The sequence below is a fragment of the Melospiza melodia genome, chromosome 1 (genome assembly GCF_035770615.1).
Source record: "Melospiza melodia melodia isolate bMelMel2 chromosome 1, bMelMel2.pri, whole genome shotgun sequence".
Lineage (NCBI taxonomy): Eukaryota > Metazoa > Chordata > Aves > Passeriformes > Passerellidae > Melospiza > Melospiza melodia.
Window position 1 is genome coordinate 90,056,256 of NC_086194.1, and position 20,170 is coordinate 90,076,425.

The 20,170-nt window shown below is 34.6% G+C and overlaps 1 protein-coding gene across 2 annotated transcripts in view; it reads right to left on the bottom strand.

Annotated features, from left to right (window-relative positions):
* The window catches only part of EXOC2 (exocyst complex component 2), a 125,198-nt gene that overhangs the window by 20,835 nt on the left and 84,193 nt on the right, over positions 1 to 20,170 (bottom strand). For both annotated transcript variants that reach the window (XM_063161504.1, XM_063161495.1), the window contains exons 21-23: positions 19,449 to 19,515; positions 17,365 to 17,481; positions 15,322 to 15,463 (exon numbers count right to left, since the gene is read on the bottom strand). In XM_063161504.1, the coding sequence (XP_063017574.1) occupies positions 15,322 to 15,463; positions 17,365 to 17,481; positions 19,449 to 19,515 (326 nt within the window). The remainder of the gene's footprint in view (positions 1 to 15,321; positions 15,464 to 17,364; positions 17,482 to 19,448; positions 19,516 to 20,170) is intronic.

Genomic DNA, 20,170 nt, shown 5'->3' on the forward strand with positions numbered 1-20,170 from the left:
TCCTGTATTACTAAGAAGGAGCAAAATCTGTAAATGTCAGACTACAACAAAAAATGCAAAACCCAACTTGGGAAGGAGAGGTGTTTGCTAGCACCAAACGGTAGCTGAAGGCCAATTTGATATGTATGCATGTTCTTGCAAGGATTTTGTTCAGAGATGGATTTATTTTCACTTTTTCCTCCAAACACAGTAACAAAGCATAAAGGGCACTTCAATGCAGGCATGAAGGCCTTGAGCAAAAGATGCTGCACGTCATAGTTAGAATTGAACCATGAAGACTCTCAAATTATGCAAATTGTTGCACAATCAGCCAAATTTCAACCCACTAATCAGGTAACAAAGAATGTAAATGGTGAAAGAACAACAAACAAAAAAGCCCCGAACCCCATAAAGGAAGAATTCCAATGCACTAATGAAAAAAAACACCTACTTCAGAGGTCACAGCCATTCATACCTCTCCATCTAAGCATACACTGGTTTCAGCTCACTCCCCACTGGTAAAGAAATGCATTGATGATCATTAGATGAACCCAGTACTTGAGATACATTACCCACAGAAATTTGTCTTTTTGTTGTTGTCATTTAAATAAGAACAACATGGTCTGGCAGAGTTACAGCCTTTACAGTGCTCTACAAGTGCAAGCAGCAATGTGTGGCTGTAACCCATAAAAGCAACTTGGTGTCAGAACAAGAATATAAACTATTCACGAAGCCAGCAGTCTGTTGCTCTATAGATTTAGCATTACTTAAAAAATACCTTACCATTTCTACTTCAGCATTAACAGCTTCGGGGATGTTGAGTCTTTTTTTTGATGTTGCTGAATTAAAGTGGGTATATTTTTGACTGAAGGAAAAACCCAACAGTTGAAATTAATTACGACTATTAGATATTAAAGTAAGGTGGTTTGAGGAAGATGAAAAAAAATTGCACTACAAGAAAAGACATTTCACCCAACTAAAACATAACATTTAAACCAAACCCATTTTTCTTCCTGAATGTAAAAAAAACCCAGGTTCTGAAGAATGAAATTTATGTGTGAGACACTCAGATATAACAAACACTCCTCCTTGACACGAAAATGAATACATCTAAGGATGACTCAGTATTACCTGAACTTTATCTACCAGCAATCCATTTGCTGCAGAATGCCACTTCATTTTCCAGAAGAAAAATTTAAACCAATTTTTTCCCTTTTCCCCCCTTGATTCTCAGCATATAAAGGTCATATGTATCTAAGTATGTATCTATCACTACATTTCCACTATAAAAATAATTTTAGTGCTAAATGATTTTCTTTCAATAAAGCAGAGACTACTTATAGCTAACAGGTAAAAACAGTGTGCTGAAAACAGGGCACATGTCCCTGGTATGACTAGGTTCCTACTGATTTTAGCAATTTGTAAGACAGGACTGTAATCCTTCTGTGTGTGTCCAGGAAATGTAGCAGAGTGGACACTTAATGGCTCTTTCCTGGTCACAGAAGGTTCTTAAGTTCCCAAAATTTGTAGGCAAAAGAAACCCTGAGGCAAAACACTATATTGCACATAAGAGGGAACAGAGTACAAAGTGTATATAAATATTTGCTACGTATTGGACATATTTTCAAATAGCTGTGTGCATAAATAATTTTTTCATGAAATAAAGTTAGATTATGCTGGCCAATAAACTGCTCTGCTGCTTAAAAGCTGTCTTCCTATGTTTTTTTCCAGATTTAAGAATAACTGAGAAACTGTGAAATAGACCAGCTGGTGGGTGGTAGACAAACAAAGAGCATCATCATCTTGTAAAACTAGTGCCTACATACCTCTGAAGCCTGGCACTCACATAATTTCCAGTACTGTAACCTGTCTGCCTCTTATTTTCCAAATTCTTCGCAAGTGAGCCTCTTAAGAAAAAAAACCCAACAGTTGTACCCCTTGACAACTTTGACATGGCTTCCAAAGGTCAGAGCGTGGTAACTCATCACACTTAGGGGTCCTTGCCACTCCCAGACCTCTCTCACTTTACAGAAGTGAAGTCACATGTACCGTGGTGTCAGTGGGGGTCAAAGCCAGCAACACGGACAAACCCCTTCAGACTGACCCCAGAGGTCCCCACACAGGAAGACTTATGTCATGACAAGAATGCCAATTTAAAAAGGTGTTCCACAGATAAAAGTGTGCAGCTGTATTCACCCCATAAAGATACAGGATGACCAATTCAACAGGAAAAGCCAGTCACTCCTTTAATTGTAAGGTAGACTAAAAACCAACATTTCTATCAAAACTGAGAACAGTTGAATCCAAAATCTCAAGCAGTATTTCCTTTCATTAACACAAACCAAGCATAGTCGGCAAGAATATTCATTTATTTCTTTCAAACACATCAATTTTAAGGCACCCTGAAGGTGTCCTTTCATGATTTTATAAAACCTAAAATTATTAAAACCTTTCAAAACACAGACTCACTCAGGAAACTGTGTGTTCTTCTCATAATTCCTTAAGTCACTGGTACTGTAATAATAGCCTGTCAAATGCAAAATGACAGCAATTTCATAAATGAAGAATGGGCTTAGAGATATACTATGTTTATGAATTTACTTTGGTTGTCACTCAAATATTATTATCATAAGAAATGAGAAAACTGAAGTCAACTGATCCAAAAGAGACTAATTTCACAAATAAAGTGTTTGGAACAATACAGACACTAATAATTTTAATGCCCAGTTTTGCTTGGCATGTCTCTAACCTTCAAGTTACTGAAAAAATTTTAATTACCCATGAAACATGTCCTGCATTTATTAGAGTGACTTACAACAGATATACTTGGGTAAGTAAAAGAAAAGGCAAAACTGGCAAGAGAAAGTACAGACCTTTTAAAAGACTTTTTTTAAAGTAAGCAACTTCAAAAGTGGTGCTTTGAAAAAAAGCTTATGAGCAGCACTAAGATGCACAATTTTCATGGTTTTACAGTATGTTTTGTTATTAAATTTGATAATTTTTTTGAAAGTTCCTATTTCTATTGAATTATACAAATGTATAATGACAACAAGCAGGTGGCAATGAATAATATAAAACCCCCAATACTTCTGGAACCTGATTCAGCAAAGGTCTGTGAGTGTTCTTAACTCAAAAAATGCAAGCAGTCACCACACTGAAAAAAAGCACAGAACGAGTTCTTAATATTTTTACATACTTCCAAATTGTTTTGTGTAGCAATTGTTCATGTTTCATGAAATGCATGAAAGTATATGAAATTTTTGTCTTTAGTAACTAAATTCAGCAAATTGGCAACCAAATCAAAGCCACTGTATTAACTTACAAACACTAATAGGGAGCAGTATTTAGTAGGCAGGATGGAAGTATCGAGTCATGGGAAAAAGCTAACTGAAGAAAGGGACTTTGATTACAGATTCAGTGGATTCTTTAGAAAATGTGGTAGGGGGTTGTGCTCTGCTTCTTTTCACCAAATTCTCAAATTTGATTTCTATGGCAAAATCTGGTTGTTGTTTGTTCGTTTTTTTCCACAGACTTGGTAATTTGGGATGACCTTGAAGGAATCACCATTTTGCCTTTCAGCCACCTCTTACTTCTACCAATGTATGTATTTAAAACCTGCAACACGTACTGCAGTCAAATGCACACAGATCAACATATCAGCACTCACAAAGTATACCTTAAATTTATGCCAAAAAATTACCTAAGCTGAATTTTATGTAGAGCTTTACTTATCCATCTGCTGAAATAACCAGTGAGCTGGAACCAGATAACAGCAGGTTTTAGAGATGTTACTGCAGAAAATCAACCAAAACCCCAACAATCAAAACAAAAAAGCTCACCACACCTTACTATCTTCTAGTCTGCTATAAAAAAAGAGAAAATGAGAGAAAATCGTTGTAGGAAACATACAGTACTCTATGAGATCACATATTAATCCTATTTATTAGTGTGAAGGTGAGAACTCGCACTGACTTCCAGTGTTACTATTTCACTGTTTTTCACTTCCAAGCTTTACTGAATCCCTATAGCATTTTGAAAAGGGCATGGATTTGAAATGAGGAATGTTTCTGCATGACCTGAACAATAGATTCCTAAAAATTATTTAATCCAAAATCAACATTTGGAAGCTATCTTGACTCAGGAGTGAACCACAATAACTGGAAAGCTTAAGACTTTCCACAGTTCAAAGTAAAGGCTTTTAATATTTTTGAATTACTTCAACTGCTGAACAAGCCCAACACTAATTTCATCCACACATCAATAAAGTTTAAGTGTTTCATTAAATTTAAATTGCTATTCGTTGTGTAAAGAAATTTTAAGCTAATGAAATGTTTTTTATTACAATGGATCTGCTGTACTGTTAGAAGCCAATCATATTTTCCCACTTAAAAAGTAAGAGTTCAAGGGCTTGATAACTTGGCTACTGAGAGAATATGCTCCAGGCTGAATTTTGTATAGAAGTTTTGTATAGAGAAAGCTGAGGCATTTTTTTACACTAAAATTTTTAACTTAAAAACATGCACACACCCTTGGGCAGAAAGTGTTATGAAGCATTGAGGAGATAGCTTTTCCCCACTGTCCTAGCAGGACTCTGCAAGTCTGGCCAGTTGCAATGTTCATTTTGGAGACTATTTTCATCAGTGCTTTTGAAATGTTAAAAACAACAGCATCCTTAACTACTGCATACATTCAGGGTCTAGAAAATAGTAGTTTTTTACTACTCCTCCTTCATCTTGAAATCAGTATTATTTCATGCTTGACCACAGACCCCTTACGCAAAACTTCAAACCATAACTGAGAATGTGACTGACCAGTGGGCTCACTAAGGGCATCATGGCTATTGGACCTCCTCTGCTGTGCTGTCTGGGGCAAATTCAAGATGTTTTAAGATGATTGTCTGCATCTGCACAGAAGGCAGTATAATGCTGTATTTTATATGACCCTTGATGAATCTCCACCACAAGACAGACACTAAGCACCTTTATCAGGAGAGATCACCCACTGTTATGGATTGTTTCTAAAGAGCACCTACATGCTAAACGTTATCAAGACAAAACCCATGTCTAAGCAGGACAATGTGAATTATAGGAACTACACAGGCAGCTCCATGCACAGAAAAGTTGGGTAATTTTAACAGAGCTGAGTTTATTTGGACCAATACCCAGGTTTTAACCTGGGACTTTACATCTAAATATCACACACAAATCCCTGATTCTTTATAATTTCAGCTAGAGGACTATGACTTAGCTACAAGCACCAGCACACCAACCTCTCCTACAGATCAACCTTAAATGGGAGCCACATTCAACTATGAATAGGTAGCAACAACACAAATAAGTTTCAGTAATATTAATCATAACCTGTAAATGCTTCTTGATCTCACAGTGTTCCCATGACTTCTGAAACTGTGATGATGACCCCAGTGAGATGTGGGTAAAGATTGCCAGAGGGACTTGGAAGCAGTTCTGGGTAGAAGAAGAAAGCAAGCACAAGACCTTTTAGCAGCTAACACTACCCAGCTGCATATTCTGAGAAAGAGAAAAGTGCGTACAATTAGCACACCTGTGGAAATAAATCACTGAAGGAAGATAATAAATCCAAGCAAAAAAGCCTAACAGGAACTCCAGAGGAGATCTGATACCATAGTTTGGGACTACAGGTAATTTTACTTTTCATGTGAGGTAATTTTACTTTTCATGTGACTTACTTCTGCCACTCCAGTAGTTTCATTACACATCAGTTTGTTAAACACTGCCACAGAAACTACCTTGAGCATTACCAAGAAAATAAATAATCTGGTTTCTAAGAGTAACAATTGAAGGAGCAGTCTAACATAGGTCACTCAAACATCTCATTCACACACATTTTGAATTTATTTTGGTTTATAATCCAACTAGGAATGAAATAAAACCAAGTAGTAGTAATAGTGACTATTGACTTGGAATTCTAAGCTTTATTGCCTATGATCTTCTCTTACCTTCCTCACCTCCCTAGACTTCAGCTCTGGCTTCCAAACCTATCTGAACCAACCCCAATGAGTTCTTTCTCTCACACACTTCCAATCATTTATTTCTCCTCAGTTATCTAACCCACAAACCTGCCTGTGCTTCAAGTCTGCGTAATTCCTTAACATTGGGGCACCCATAGAATTCAGTAAATTGGACAGGGAACATAAAGATGCCATTTGTGCATATCAAATGCAACAGAAACATGAAAGCATTCACTATGCCAACAAGCTAGACCATGGAGTATTGTTTTGTTGATGACACAATTTATTACTACTTTTGTTTTATGAAAGGGCTGAGACAGTACAAAACTCGTGTGGATATACCCTCATTCGTGCTTGTAAATAAGGAGTGCTGGAAAAGGGAGGAAAGAATGTTTGCCCTTTCTCCTCTATGCATTGATTCCAATCTCCAATTAGCTTTCTGCTTTGAGCAATGCAGGGATTAGATCCTATTACCAAAGACAGTCAAAAATACAAAATGATATTAGAAGATTTTAAGTGTTTCTCAAAGAGTATGTTTGAGGAGCTAAAAAATTTGAGTCTCCTTGTAACAAAATCAATACCAAAACAAAACAAATGTAATTGCCATTAACACATGTCCTCACATGACAGAGGCTGATGGTATAAACAAGAAAATGCTGAACTGATGTCAAGTATCATACAACTTCCTACAACTGGCTAGTCAACAGAAGACAAGTCAGAAGAGATTTCTGACTTGTCAGACGTGCCTGATAAGTAAATCCTCTGAGGTTGCAGTAGCTGTAATCTCAGGCAGGTATTAGAGTGACTTGTCATACCATCAGTTAGAACAGGTACTTAAGCAAACAATTCTCAAGCTACAAGATTAAGCTGCTGTCTGACCAAGGAATCACATCAAGACTTCATTTTAGAAGTCTTTAGTCTTTAGCAAGGCATAGACACAGACAGAAACGCCAAAAGGCATCCTAGCAAGAAGTTTGACAGGTAAAGCCAAAGAGAAGCTGGAAGAGTGATGGATAGCAGTCTAGTAAACAACTACTGATAGGCTTAACAGAAGAAAATGCCATAAAACCAGAACTGTGAGTGAGGGAGAAGATGTAAAAAGCAAGAGGAAGCATAAGGTATAAACGAGATAAGATGCAGATAAACTCTAATGAACACTTATACATACGGAGTCTTGAAGCAAAGTGAAAATTTTCCAGGATAGAAATCCATTTTAATTTAGGTAAAATGTGCATTTTTGAGTTGAGTCTGTGGTTAGAAACCATAGTTATTTAGCCAGACTGCAAGGCCTAAGCTCAGTGAAGTTACTTCAGCTAAGGACAGAGATAAAGAGGAGGAGACAGAAGATGATAGAGAGTGACAGGGACTGCTGTAAGGGCAAGTCAGTCTGACCTCGGAATTCTTTCTGATAAAAAGGAACTAGTGGTAAATGTCACATGAAACCCATAAAAATGAATATGTATGAGACTATTGTGAAACTGTATGCATATGTACTTGAGAGGGGGATAAAAGGAGACCTGAAGTTCTCAGAGGTACACATGCCTTTTAAGGAGAGCATTCTCCGCATGTGTCCGGCGCTGTAAATAAACATACTGAGCTTTACAACTTTTATGAAGTTGTGAGGTTTCTTCTTTTCTCTGCAAAATAGGCTAGAGGCTGCTGAGACCAGCCAACAAAAATCACAATTAGCAACAGAAAATCTCGCATGCAAGAAGCTGGAGAAGCACAAGAAGATATCTAATAAAGTCAACATACAAGTGCAACTCAGTGTGTAGCAAGTAGGAATTGAAAAATGTGATGTCCTCTCCAGGATGGTTTCTAATGGGATTTCTATAATAGTCAGAAATTAAAGGTAACATGTTGGCAGAAACTACAGGAAGCTGAAGGGCCATTGCCTTCTTCTGTTGCCATCTTATGCAAGGACAATGTGCATTCCCTTTCATCAGCTACAATAATCTTTAATGTTTTAAATTCAGACATGAATATAATATGAGAATACAATCTTGTGAGAAGTGAGAAATAGAATGAAACCTAAATGCCTCAAAGTGAAATTGAAGAAAAATTTCAGGTTAAAATGAAATTACACAAATGAAAGTATTTTGAAACATGCATTGAAATTTGTGCTTATGTTTCAAGCAACAAATTAATTTTATACAAAAAATGACAAGGCTGCAATATGAGAGCCCCTGATATTACAATTTTGGTACATGATTCTATTCTGCAAAGAATTAGGTCTAGTAAAACAAATGCAAGGACTGTAGTTGTTCAATGCATGGACTGTCACACTTGCTGATTGAATGGGTCATTTAAAGATGAATTCAACTCATCCTAATACAAATTTGATTGTTATATATAGTTGATATTTCCTTACCAGAAGCACAAAACATCAATTTACTAATGCATGTTTTAAGAGCAGTTAGCTTAAATGAAAACCAGCATATTTTAACTGCTGTGTATAAGGACCCTCTTGTGTCATAAACAAACTACTAGCATTTTGTAACAAAAACCCCCAAACTGACAAGTCCTTTAGCAACTTCATTTGCCAGTACAGAAGACTTTTTTCCCTTAATATTATATGCAACAGACCTGCAAAACATAATTTTCTTCATGTTCACATACATCATAAATCATCATATCATCATATCCCTGCAGGAATCAGAATTTGGCCTTACTAAAGCAAAAAATTCAGATAATTCCTAAAGACAGGACAGCAACAATTTGAGGACTGCTGGAGTTTAAAATCATCTACCTGATATAATTAAGATAATTCTGAAGCCATCCTTTTAAACAGTTAGGAGAAATGAGAAATCTAAAGGGTTACAGAGATTTCCAACTAAACTATTTTGCACATTTCAGTCAAAAAGTAATTGCTTATTTCTAACAAAAAAAAAAAAAAGGAAAGAAAGAAAAAGAAAATGATTTGTACTATATCCAAATGTTTTTAAGATGTAAATGCACTTGTCATCTTTCACGTAAGCAGGGTGCTAGTGCCCTAAATTAAACAAAAGAAGAAAAGTTAGGGTTGACAAGTATGTCGCTGCGTAACTACAAATTAAATATGCCTTTTGATATTTAATTTTTAACTGTTGAGTACCTTTTCATCAGGCTATTGCCATTAGAAGTTTTTTATTAGATTATTAAATTAGACAAATAACAGATAAAAGATGTGACAAGTATAAAAAAATCTGATTTAGCAGATGTGATGCACTTAATCTTTTACTGTGATAGTGGCATTTCATATATTTGAAATGTTTCAAACAATGATTTCTTAACACACCAAAAAGGAAGAAATTCAGATATAACTTGACTATATTCAATTTATGCCAAGTACAGAATGAATATCTAGAAACCACAATCACCTTTCAGTTGAAAGTGCAAAATCACCTAAAACTTTCAAAGCAATGTGAAATTTTAAATACCTCAACCCCCCCGAATATCTGACAAGACAAGTGAAACACAGAAGACACATATTTAAAAAAGACTGTTAGAATAGCAGCTGAAAATCTGTATGCTTGTGAATTCTGAGTGAATACTGGCTAGATTGCACAGCAGCCAGCATTTCAAAAGCAAGTTATAAAGAGATATCACCATTATCTGAATTGTTCAGAAAAATAAATGAACATTGACCTTTTTTTGTGGTAAACAAATCCTCACATACTACTGTCTTAGAGAAATTAATGCAATAGTTGCATATGTAAACAAATGAAATATAATCAAACTTGCCACATTATGAAAAGTAATTTGCCATTTGCATGGAAAAGCTCACATTAATATTCTAAAAGACTAAATACCCACATACAACTACCTTCACTTGTATGACACAAACTGTAATGCACAGAAATACTTTCCATCCAAATCAGAGCAACCACCTCATTCACTCTCCAAAAGTCTATAGCCTTGCAAGTGAAAAAGATCAATTTTTTAAATATAAAAAATAATGCAAAAATATAAATAAAAAAACTGCCTAATTTTGTTATACGACTAAGACATTACTTATGCATTTTAAATTAGAAATAAAAAACTCACAACAAAAACAATTTACTACCAAAACAGAGATCTATGAACAGGAACAAAAAAACTCCTTTTATGTTAAACTATCAGATTGACCAGTATACACAAAACACTATCTAAATACACACTTGGCAACTGATTAACACTATGTTTCCTATTGTTCCTTTCATCTCTTTTAATTATGTTAATAATGTAGAATAAATCAGAACAATGTTTCAAACAAGAGACAAGAACTAAACTAGATTTCTCTGCTGCTGCATGTTAAAATTGAAGTCTGTCTTGTAAAGACTCAGAAGTCTACATTGAAATTAAATTGAAAACTTGAATGAGTTATTTATTAACAATAAATCTAATTAAGTTAATAAAACTGCCTTCTAATACCAGCAGTCACACCTTAGATCAAAACAGAGAGCCAAACATAAAATCACTTTGTGACAAGTTCTGAGATTCAGATCTTTCTTACTGAAAAGCACATGCATGTTGAAAAACTAAACAGTAAATGTTATAGTACATAGGCTAAATGAAAGTTTGCCCCATGCAAACAATTTATCCTTTTCTATATTTGAAACTGTAACAAAAAGCATATGTATTAGGAAATATTTAACATTTATAGGACAATTGCTTATATGAACAAGGCATAAGCTTCTTCCACACTGACAGAAGCAGGGTACCACGCTTAAATAGTATATATTTTTCAAAGCTTGCTCAAAAGGCAGGCTTCTTAATTTTTTTCAAAATTCTTCTTCAGAACTGTTCATTTAATACAGTTCTTCTCATATTTGTATTTTCCTATGAATTTTATGATACAAGAAATTGCTGTCCCCAGTACTTACAGACAGATGCTTGCAGAGCTGCCAATGATAAATAGCGTCAAGGTTTTTGGATAAGATTTTTCTGAATGTTCTATAACTTCCAAGACTTTAGCTAGTCAAATTAACAATGAATGTTCAAACAGACAGGATTCAAAGAAGATGGCTTAAATATAAAGAGAAAAATGCTTAAGTGAGTTATTTACATGACATAGCGAACTCTGTGGACAGAAACCTACCTGTACCTTTTTTCCCCACCCAGATTATGCTTCACTCACTTCTCAAATTCTGTAACAGCTCAGGATAGATTTTTGCCTGTATCAGTTCCACTTAATATAAAAAACCAGTTGTATTTCCAAATCAGCTGTCATTTTATGAAGCAAATCAAGTGCACTCATGTGGGAAAAAATATTATTTAAAGATAGAATTATAAATTATTGCATTTGTGTAGTTTTCCTTTGTGCATGATTTTTACTGATATGGAAAAGGAAACAAACCAAAAATCAGATTGGAAAACAGAAAATTCTCTTACTGCATTGGTCTACATGGCTCACAACAATATTGGCAATAGAGACATGAAATTTCTGTACAGGAAATTCATGTGGATTTTAGTCATTTTGCTCATGATGTAGACCTTGCCTTTTGAAGTCCTGATTCTCAGAAAGAAACAATGTTGATAACACTGTCAAGGCAAAACATTTAGGTAATTGCTGTGCTACCCAGTGGTATTGCCTATATATAGCATTGCCTGTAGTATACTCCAAGTATACAATAATTCATACAGAACTTATGTTAGCTGTGCAAGGAAAGTAATCAGTAATATTAATAGGCTGTTACCCCTAGAGAATGAAAGTGCAAGATTGAGGGGATTTCTTAAATTATACAGCAGCCTCTGGTAAGCTCACTTGTCTAGTGAGTATCAGATTTCTCTGTCCTTTTATCTGCACTTCAAACCTGTCTCTTGTTTGAATAATCCTGTGTAATCCATTTATACTTCTAAATAAAAATTGGTTAATTCTATTTAATTTAATTTCTAAATCCTACCCTAATTTATGTTTTTAACTTGCTCATCCAGTCCTGGTTTTCCACCTTGCTCCACATCCATTCCTTGCTTGATACCAGTCTTCATCCGAAGTTTTTTGTTCTAGTCTCTCCCTCTCTTGCAGTTACATTATTTCCTATCTCAGCATTAGCATCCTCCTCCTGAATAATTCCATCTACCCAAAAGCATTACTTCCAATAGTCCAGATCAGGTGGCTTCTGCAGAGAACTGTTCAGAAACAGCTGTAGTCTTGAAGCTCTGGACTGGACAGGAAATTCACCACCAGAAAATTCTTCATCTTGTTCCTAACCAAATCAGGAGTGTTTTCATATGCACATTTTCAAAAATGTCCTTTACAAAAGATGCATCACGGCATCAACATGCCTCCAGTTCTGGTCAGATTTTCAATAGCTACATGGCTTGAAAGTTTCAGACTGAATCAGGGAAGTAATTTACCTTTTCCTTATCTTTTACATATGGGCAAATTGATGTTTTGATCTCTTATTTCCCTTTAGAAACAAACCTGTTCTTGTTAAAATTTGCCTTTTTACTATCATCATTAGTGCTATTTGAAAGCTGAAGCAGAAAGAGCATATAAAAAAACTTCATGCCAAAAGCTGATGTCCTGGAAATCATCCAGTAAGGATACAAGAATACACATCATTGATAGCATCACTCAGCAACACAACTGAGGCATAAATAGTTTGCCTTGCCATGATTTTTTCTTCTTTTATTTACAAATTAAGATTTAGAAAGTCAAAATCCAAACCAGGAAAATGAAACAATGCAAATCTTTACAATTTGCAAACATAAAGATTACTGAAAACAGATAATAATTTCCAATACACAATTTTTTCTTAACATATCAATACGTCACTGTTTAACAATTCCTTGAGTGAACAATGTGTTTGACTGAAGTTAGACCCACTCCTCGTCATATGTATGGTATTTCAGTTTAATAAAGTAGGTATTTTCAATGCTGTTGGAGATTAAGTGTAACATAGAGCTTTGTTTGCTTCGGGTTTTCCTAGAAGGAAAACAAAAAAGATAGCATGTCTACTGCAGTATTAACTGCATTGTTTAGATTATGTATATTTTCTCAATTAAATCTTACTGTACAATTTAAAGTTGTTTGTGAATACCAGTTTATTGAAAAAAAAAAATCAATTATATGGCTCTTGGGTGATCTTTTTTTCTTTTTTTGATTGAATACTGGAAAAAATCTGATTCTCATTTGCCCCAGAAAAAGGCTTTTTTTCATCCAGTCCTTTTCAATTACGAAGTTCCTCTACCTTCATGAAGAGGTTACCAATTAATCACTTAATAATTTTATCTTCTGAGCACCAAATATTTCCAGGGTCAATGAACTATTGCTATAATCAAACAAATTGAAGCTCCTCAAAGCTACTCTGTCTGGGTTTTGGGCTGGGATAGAGTCAATCTTCTTCCTAGTAGCTTGTATAGTATTTACTGTATGTACTATGAGAATAATGTTGATAACACATCCATGACTCAGGTGCTGCTGAGCAATGCTTACACTAAGTCAAGGACTTCAGTTTCTCATGCTGCCCTGCCAGCAAGTTGGGGGAGGAAATCCATAAGACTCTGGGAAGAGACAGAGCTGGGCAGCTTTCCCTGACTGGCCAAAGGATAGTGCATACCACAGGACAACATGTGAACTAGGGGGAAAGCTGGCTGGGGGCAAGCTGGGCATCGGTCAGTTGCTGGTGAGTGACTATTTTTCATTTGCATCACTTGTTTTTCTTTCTTCTTCCTTGTGGTTTATTTATCTCTTTGTTATTTTCCTTTCCATTAGAATTTATTATTATTATTTTATTTCAATTATTAAACTGTTCTTATCTCAACACATCTGTTTTTTTACTTCTACCCTTCTGATTTTGTCCCTCATTCCACCAGGGCAGGAGAGCAGCTGCGTGATGCTTAGTTGCTGGTTTATGTTAAATCATGATACTTCTATACCAGTAGTCAACTGAGTTAACATTTAACAGAGGTTAATTAATTGGAAAGATAATTAATCATCAAGGTGGAGAAGTACAGAAGTAGTGTCTACATGTTCCTTTTTAACATGTCTAGCTAGCAGGTTAATAAAAAAAACCCCAAACAACTTTTCTACTATTTTGAATTGGTCAACATTATGATATGTAACCTGAAGAGGTGTCTCTAATATTCATAGTCTTCACTTCAATTTTTGCCACAAAGTTACAGAGAAAGTACATTAAACCAAAAATAAACTAGACAACAAGAAGGCTGAGGCCTACCTGTATCAGAAATGCAATATTCCCTTTAAACAAAGAAAAGACTGCAGAATTATCCTAAAGGCAATGTGAGCCTAGAAAGTAGATGCCAATGCACTAGATCAAGAAAATGAGCATACAAAAAGCTGACACAATGTCTTGGTCTTGGTTAGCTGACGGTAATCCAAATGTGCCAAGTGAAAACATACCTCAAATATGATGACAAGTTATGTATTATTCAGAAACGTGTTTGAATGTGCAAGATGAGTATCTAAGTTATTTCCGCAGTATGTTGTATCACAGTATATATTCTGAGCACAAAAGTATTAACAAGAGATGGAAGACACACTTTTATCTAAAGTAATAAACTCTAAGATCCTTTTGCTTTTGAGCAAATAAGCACCTTCGGCTCTTGATTTACAGATTACCAGTGTAATTACCTCCATATCTAGTTTTGGAGTACCACAGAATCTTTACTAAGTCTGCCACATACAACTCCATGAAAAAATCAAAACAAGAATGTACAAATTGATTGGGACAAGATCACCTTCAAAATGCCATGTACTAAGTCACTGTAACTAATTTCTACTTGGTATTAACCAGGCATTTATGTGATAAGAAATTAAAATGCATCAATTTTGCATAGGACAAATTACGTGTTCAAAGGATCTAAGTCTGCACACTATTCACCACTGCAAAAAAAGAAAAAGGCAGACCCATTTATATATTATGCTCCCTCAAAACAGAGGACATTAAAGCATTTCAATAATGACTAACATCTCAGTCATTTTAAACATCTTATACCTGCTCTTCGATGGTTTACCATTCTTTATAATACGCATTTTCTCATAATTTTACCTTTTGAGAACTATAATTACATCTATTATCAAAGTAGCCAGATTCTATTGGAAAATATCCCAAACAACCTCAGCGAATTTCATAAGAAAATAGCAAAGATGGCTTTTATAATTCTTTCTATTATATACAAGCAATGAAGCAAAATAATCACAAAAAACAAGTATTAAAGAGATTATCAATAATGAAAGATGCTTTAATCATTTGGGGGTATTTGAAAAATGATTTAGGAATTAAGTAAAGTCTGTGAGAAAGAACTCATAATGAGAACATGTCAAAAGTTAAAAACACAGACTAGAAAAAAGTTTTTAATTGTACAGTATATTTTAGCTCCTATCAATCACTGTTAAAATCATTTGAGTTTAATAAGCAGATATTTACCTGTTGGAATGAGACAATCTTTCCAATCAAAATATCCTGCATAAATGCCAGGTTCTAATGACCCAACTATCGGATCTGCCTTGAATTCAATGTACATTTCAAACAGTCTTTGATCCAGCTCTTTCAAGGATTCCATACTAACCTAAAAATTAAACAAAAAAAAAAAAAAAAGGAAAGAGAAAGAACATAGTAAATAGTCATTAAGTAAAAGAATTTAATCACCTACCCAAAAAATAACATCATCTTTAATTTCAGAAAAAAACAGCAATTACTGACATATTTCAATTCATAATTATGTATATAAAAACTTCAAAACTTCCATATTATCTGTCCATCCTACTCAGTATAATTTTTTCCCTGATTGTATTCAGCAGTAGACATTTTCACGAAAAATACAAGGAATGCCTAAGCAGGCAGATCATTCAGCAACTGTCTACTGCCATGATTTTTTTCCCTGCATGTCAGGAGGTCTTTATCTTGCAAAGAAAACAACTGCATTTTGTGAATGCTTTAAAATATACCCATAAAAATTTCAATCCTTAAACATGAAGGAAACATGTAAGGAAATGTTCTTGGCTACCATTTATAGTTTCGGTACTTCAGAATATTAGGCAATAATGATTTCCCTACTAATAAAGGCAACTTTAAGAAAAACAGCCCAGTGTAAGAACAGATAGTTTTTTACTAAAACACACTACCAAACTCACTTTAAAATTAGATTTATAAAGCTGACAAAATTAAAAAGTATGATTTAGTTTCAGTATTTTCAGATAAAAACTAGTATTTAAAAAAAATTGCCAATTCTTTATTACAACTTTTAAATCTAATATTTAAATAAATTTAAAATTTTCAGAAGTTTAGGTGACAGAACAAAAAAATGAAACAATCAATTCACCCCTCTAAACATCTGTGAGCTTCCATCCTCATTTAAAATTAATAAAGGGCTCAAAAATTGCCCTCTTATGATGACTATCTAATTACCCAGATCCCCCCAGCTGGAATGACCCATTGATGTGTCCCATGCATGCAGTATTGCATCAGTCAGAGTTTTCAAAGGGTTAACACAGATTGGAAATTAATCTGCCCCTTCAACATCTGAATTTGGTAATTTATAAATGTATCAAACTTTTAGTGGCAATACTTTGATGTAGCTGTGCAAGGCAGGGTGTTGAACACATACAAAATGGTCTCAGATGTCTTAGCTGCTTCTAACTGTACTGAGCTCAACTCTCAGTAGCAAAAAATTGGTAATATCCAGAGTAATTTTCTATATTGTACTAACCCCACAAATCATAGCAATCCCTTTCAAATGCTATTCAAAACTACTTAGGCTGTAGAAATTCAAGCAACATTCAGGCATAATTGGGACTAAGGATGTACTACATAGTTGAACAATCAGTTTGAGTGAAACACTGTACTCAGTACTGGAAAAGATAACATTTTACTTCCAACCAACAAATATTTCTGTAAATAAACTAGCTTTATGGTCCTAAGGATTAAGTCACAACATTTCTCATAAGAAGTGATTAATCTTTACAAAAAGGCAGGAAAATGAGACAGCTACTGCCACCCACTTTGACATTTTCGTTCTTTGAAAAAGAAAAAACAACAAAAACCCCCCCAAAACACAACAAAAAAAACCATGAACTAGTTTATGAACAAGAGCTATCAGTAAAGCAGATTTCCAGATGAAATAATTTATCAAGTATATTCCTGAGATAACAATCTTTTACTCTCTGCATTGAGAGAACACAGTGACATTAAACAGTGTTACTAAGAAATCAGATAAGCTCTGCCATTGAATACACAAGTCCTGAACAAGAGCTCACATTTTCTATCCCAGCTGCTCAAGCCCTGTATGAACACACAGAACCATATCCTTGTTGTTGTTATGCCCAACCAATGCTTGGAGTCCCACCTATTCATGGAAGGCTCACCCAGGAGTCATTCTGGATGTCTGGACACTTGCACCTACTTTTCGCAGTAGGTAAAACAAATAAAAACCTTAAAGCAATGATGCTTCATTCCAGGGCTCTCACTTACTTGAGTTATTTTATCAACGCCTTGGAAGCCATGTTTCTCAAAGTGTTCAGCTATATTTAGGAAGGTATGGCGCTCCAGGTAACGGCAGTTACTGAGTGCAATTAAAAGTCTCTGCTCCTAAAGATTAAGAGAAGAAAGAGCATAACAGTTGAAAAAAGAAGTATCATCATAACCAACAATGTAAATGTATATAGAGTATTTTACTGACTCTGTGCATAATAAACAAACATTCTCGTAAATAAAGTAGGGTTTACAAATACTTTTGTCAACAAACTACTGAGAAATAAATGAATATTAGGTATGATGATTGAACAGGATGCTTCCTCTGATAGGTTCTCTTATATGATCCAGAGCATTCATTGGAATAGTTATGACTAATACAGAACTGTGGTTAAGACTTCTTTACAAAAATTAGGTTTGGATGGCTTTCCAGGAAGCTGTTTCTGGATTTTACTTTGTTTCAAGAAATATACTAAGAATTATGACCATCATAAATATACTAAGAATTATGGCCATCATAAAAATCAACTGAAGATCATCTTTACTTTCCCACGAAGCTGGCTAAAACAAGGGAAGCAGGTACTGAACAAATGCACTCACCGACTCTAAAATACTAGAAGGTTCTGAACTGCATTATATAATTTCAGCAGTTTGAAGAAATTCTAGGTGGTTATAACTTATGCCTGTTTTACAATGATTTTTTTTTAACTGCAAGAGAGTCAAATACATTCTGGAGTTGAGATAGTACAATTGCCTGTCCGTGATCTTGATAGAAGATATAGCTTCCAAACAAAGAACCAAACAAGACAGAACTACTATTTAAATAGATTGGGTCTTCCCTCTTCCCCCTCCTCCTTTTCATTTCAAACTATTTTTCTACCTCAGATGGAAGTTAAAAATCAACTGAGAAAATATTTTGAAAACAAAATTATTTTACAGTAAAGTCACCATAACAGCACTGATCTGATTAAAAATGGTATTGGTTTTCAGACCCAGAACTCTGGACAGTTTTGTATTTCAGTAATACAATGACTAGGACTGAGAGTTGCCTTCTACTTTAAGTTATAATCAGGCAGTATGCAAACTATTTGAAAAATGAGAATTTAAAAAATACAGTGACCAATCTTAGTCCAATCACTCACTTTCTCTGTTCTCATTCAAGACAGAGAAAACAAAATGTCTTGTGATTTACTTAAGAAAATAATACCATGGAGCCCTAGAAGCCATACATTGCCTAAAATGATGATTTCTTTTTTTTAAGCATTTATACCTATGACATATAGGAAGAAGCCACAAGTCAACAATTAATACCAAATCTGTGTGTTGCAAGAATAAAATGATATAAAGAACTAGTTATTATAGTCTACAATTCAGAAACTTGCCCCAGTTTGGCAATCTGTGATTCTTTATTGTAGCAGAAATGCTTATTACTCTTGTAAATTCAGCAAAGCTGAGCTTCTGACAACATTTAAAACCTGTACTAAGGAATATTAATTTCACAAGAGGTTCTCAGTAGGTTTCTTGCAGGTAAAACCTACATTTTTTCATCAGCTGCTTAAATGGAAGAAAGTACGTTAACCAAAGCATTAAGAATATTAAAACTATTTTTCCAACTTCCTAAAAATCCAAAATCAAACAAGCCAAACAAATTATCAGTACTTATTCTCAGTAAATTTTCTGTGGGAAAGTAGTATTATTGAATATCTGTATCTTTGTGGGTTTCAAAAAGTAACTAATAATCAGACTGATTCTAATCTAAAACAAGGTGATAAATCAAAAGTCAGATCCTCAGCTGACTTAACACCAGTGCTATTTTCACTGATTTCTGTGATGCCATTTTAGTTTCTGAGGACCTGTTTTCAAATATCACTTTCATGAGTTACCTTAACATGGTACACTAAGATACTGTAAAAATCAGTGCTTTCAACAAGAGAAATGCCTACAGAATACAAAATTATTCTCTATAAAAAAAAGAAAACAAAAGAAACTATATTTACAGTATTGCAACAATAAAAAAGAGCCACATTCCTGTATCTTTGAGAAATATTTTCACATCAACTTTTAGATAAAGAAACCAAACTTACTGAAGAAAGACTTGATTCTTCATGAATGCTTCCAAACAAATCTGGAGATGAAACATCAACTGAAAGACTAGGAATATTGTTTAAAAAGTAGGTATATACAAAAGTATAGTGCTTTTGGTTATGTGATACATGGTAGATTCAATCAAAAGGAATGAAATGCAATTCTGTTTCAAACCCCACCTTACAACAGATAACAAAGCAGTCCACATTGTTCAGTTTTTCCAATATGCCCACAAAACCTGCAGGAGGAGCATGATGGTCTGATAGTACTGTTCTAGCTACAGACCTTTCCTTCCTTAAGCATTTATCTTTAATATAATTTCTCTGTTCTGCGACAGATTCTGTTTTTACACCTATCCAGGCAATGGTCATCTGAATAGGAAAAAAACCAAACTTCATTAAAACCAGAGTTAATTTGCCCTTTCCAATGCATATTGCTACATTTGCCAAGTGTCTGGCTTTTCACAAATGTTTGTAACTCCTGGAAGCTCAGGTTACTCTGACTTGTTCTCATCTCTAAAATAAGTGGCTCATAAGAATTTATTGAACAAACAACTTTCATGAATTTGGCAGAAATACCAATACAATCAGTAAAAAAACAGAAGGGAAGAAAAGAAAGGCAGGGGATGTTTCACCATGACTGGACATTACTTAGTGACAAGTACAACTGATTCCATGTAGTCATGTCAAAACCAACACATCTGCCTCAACAGCAGCACACA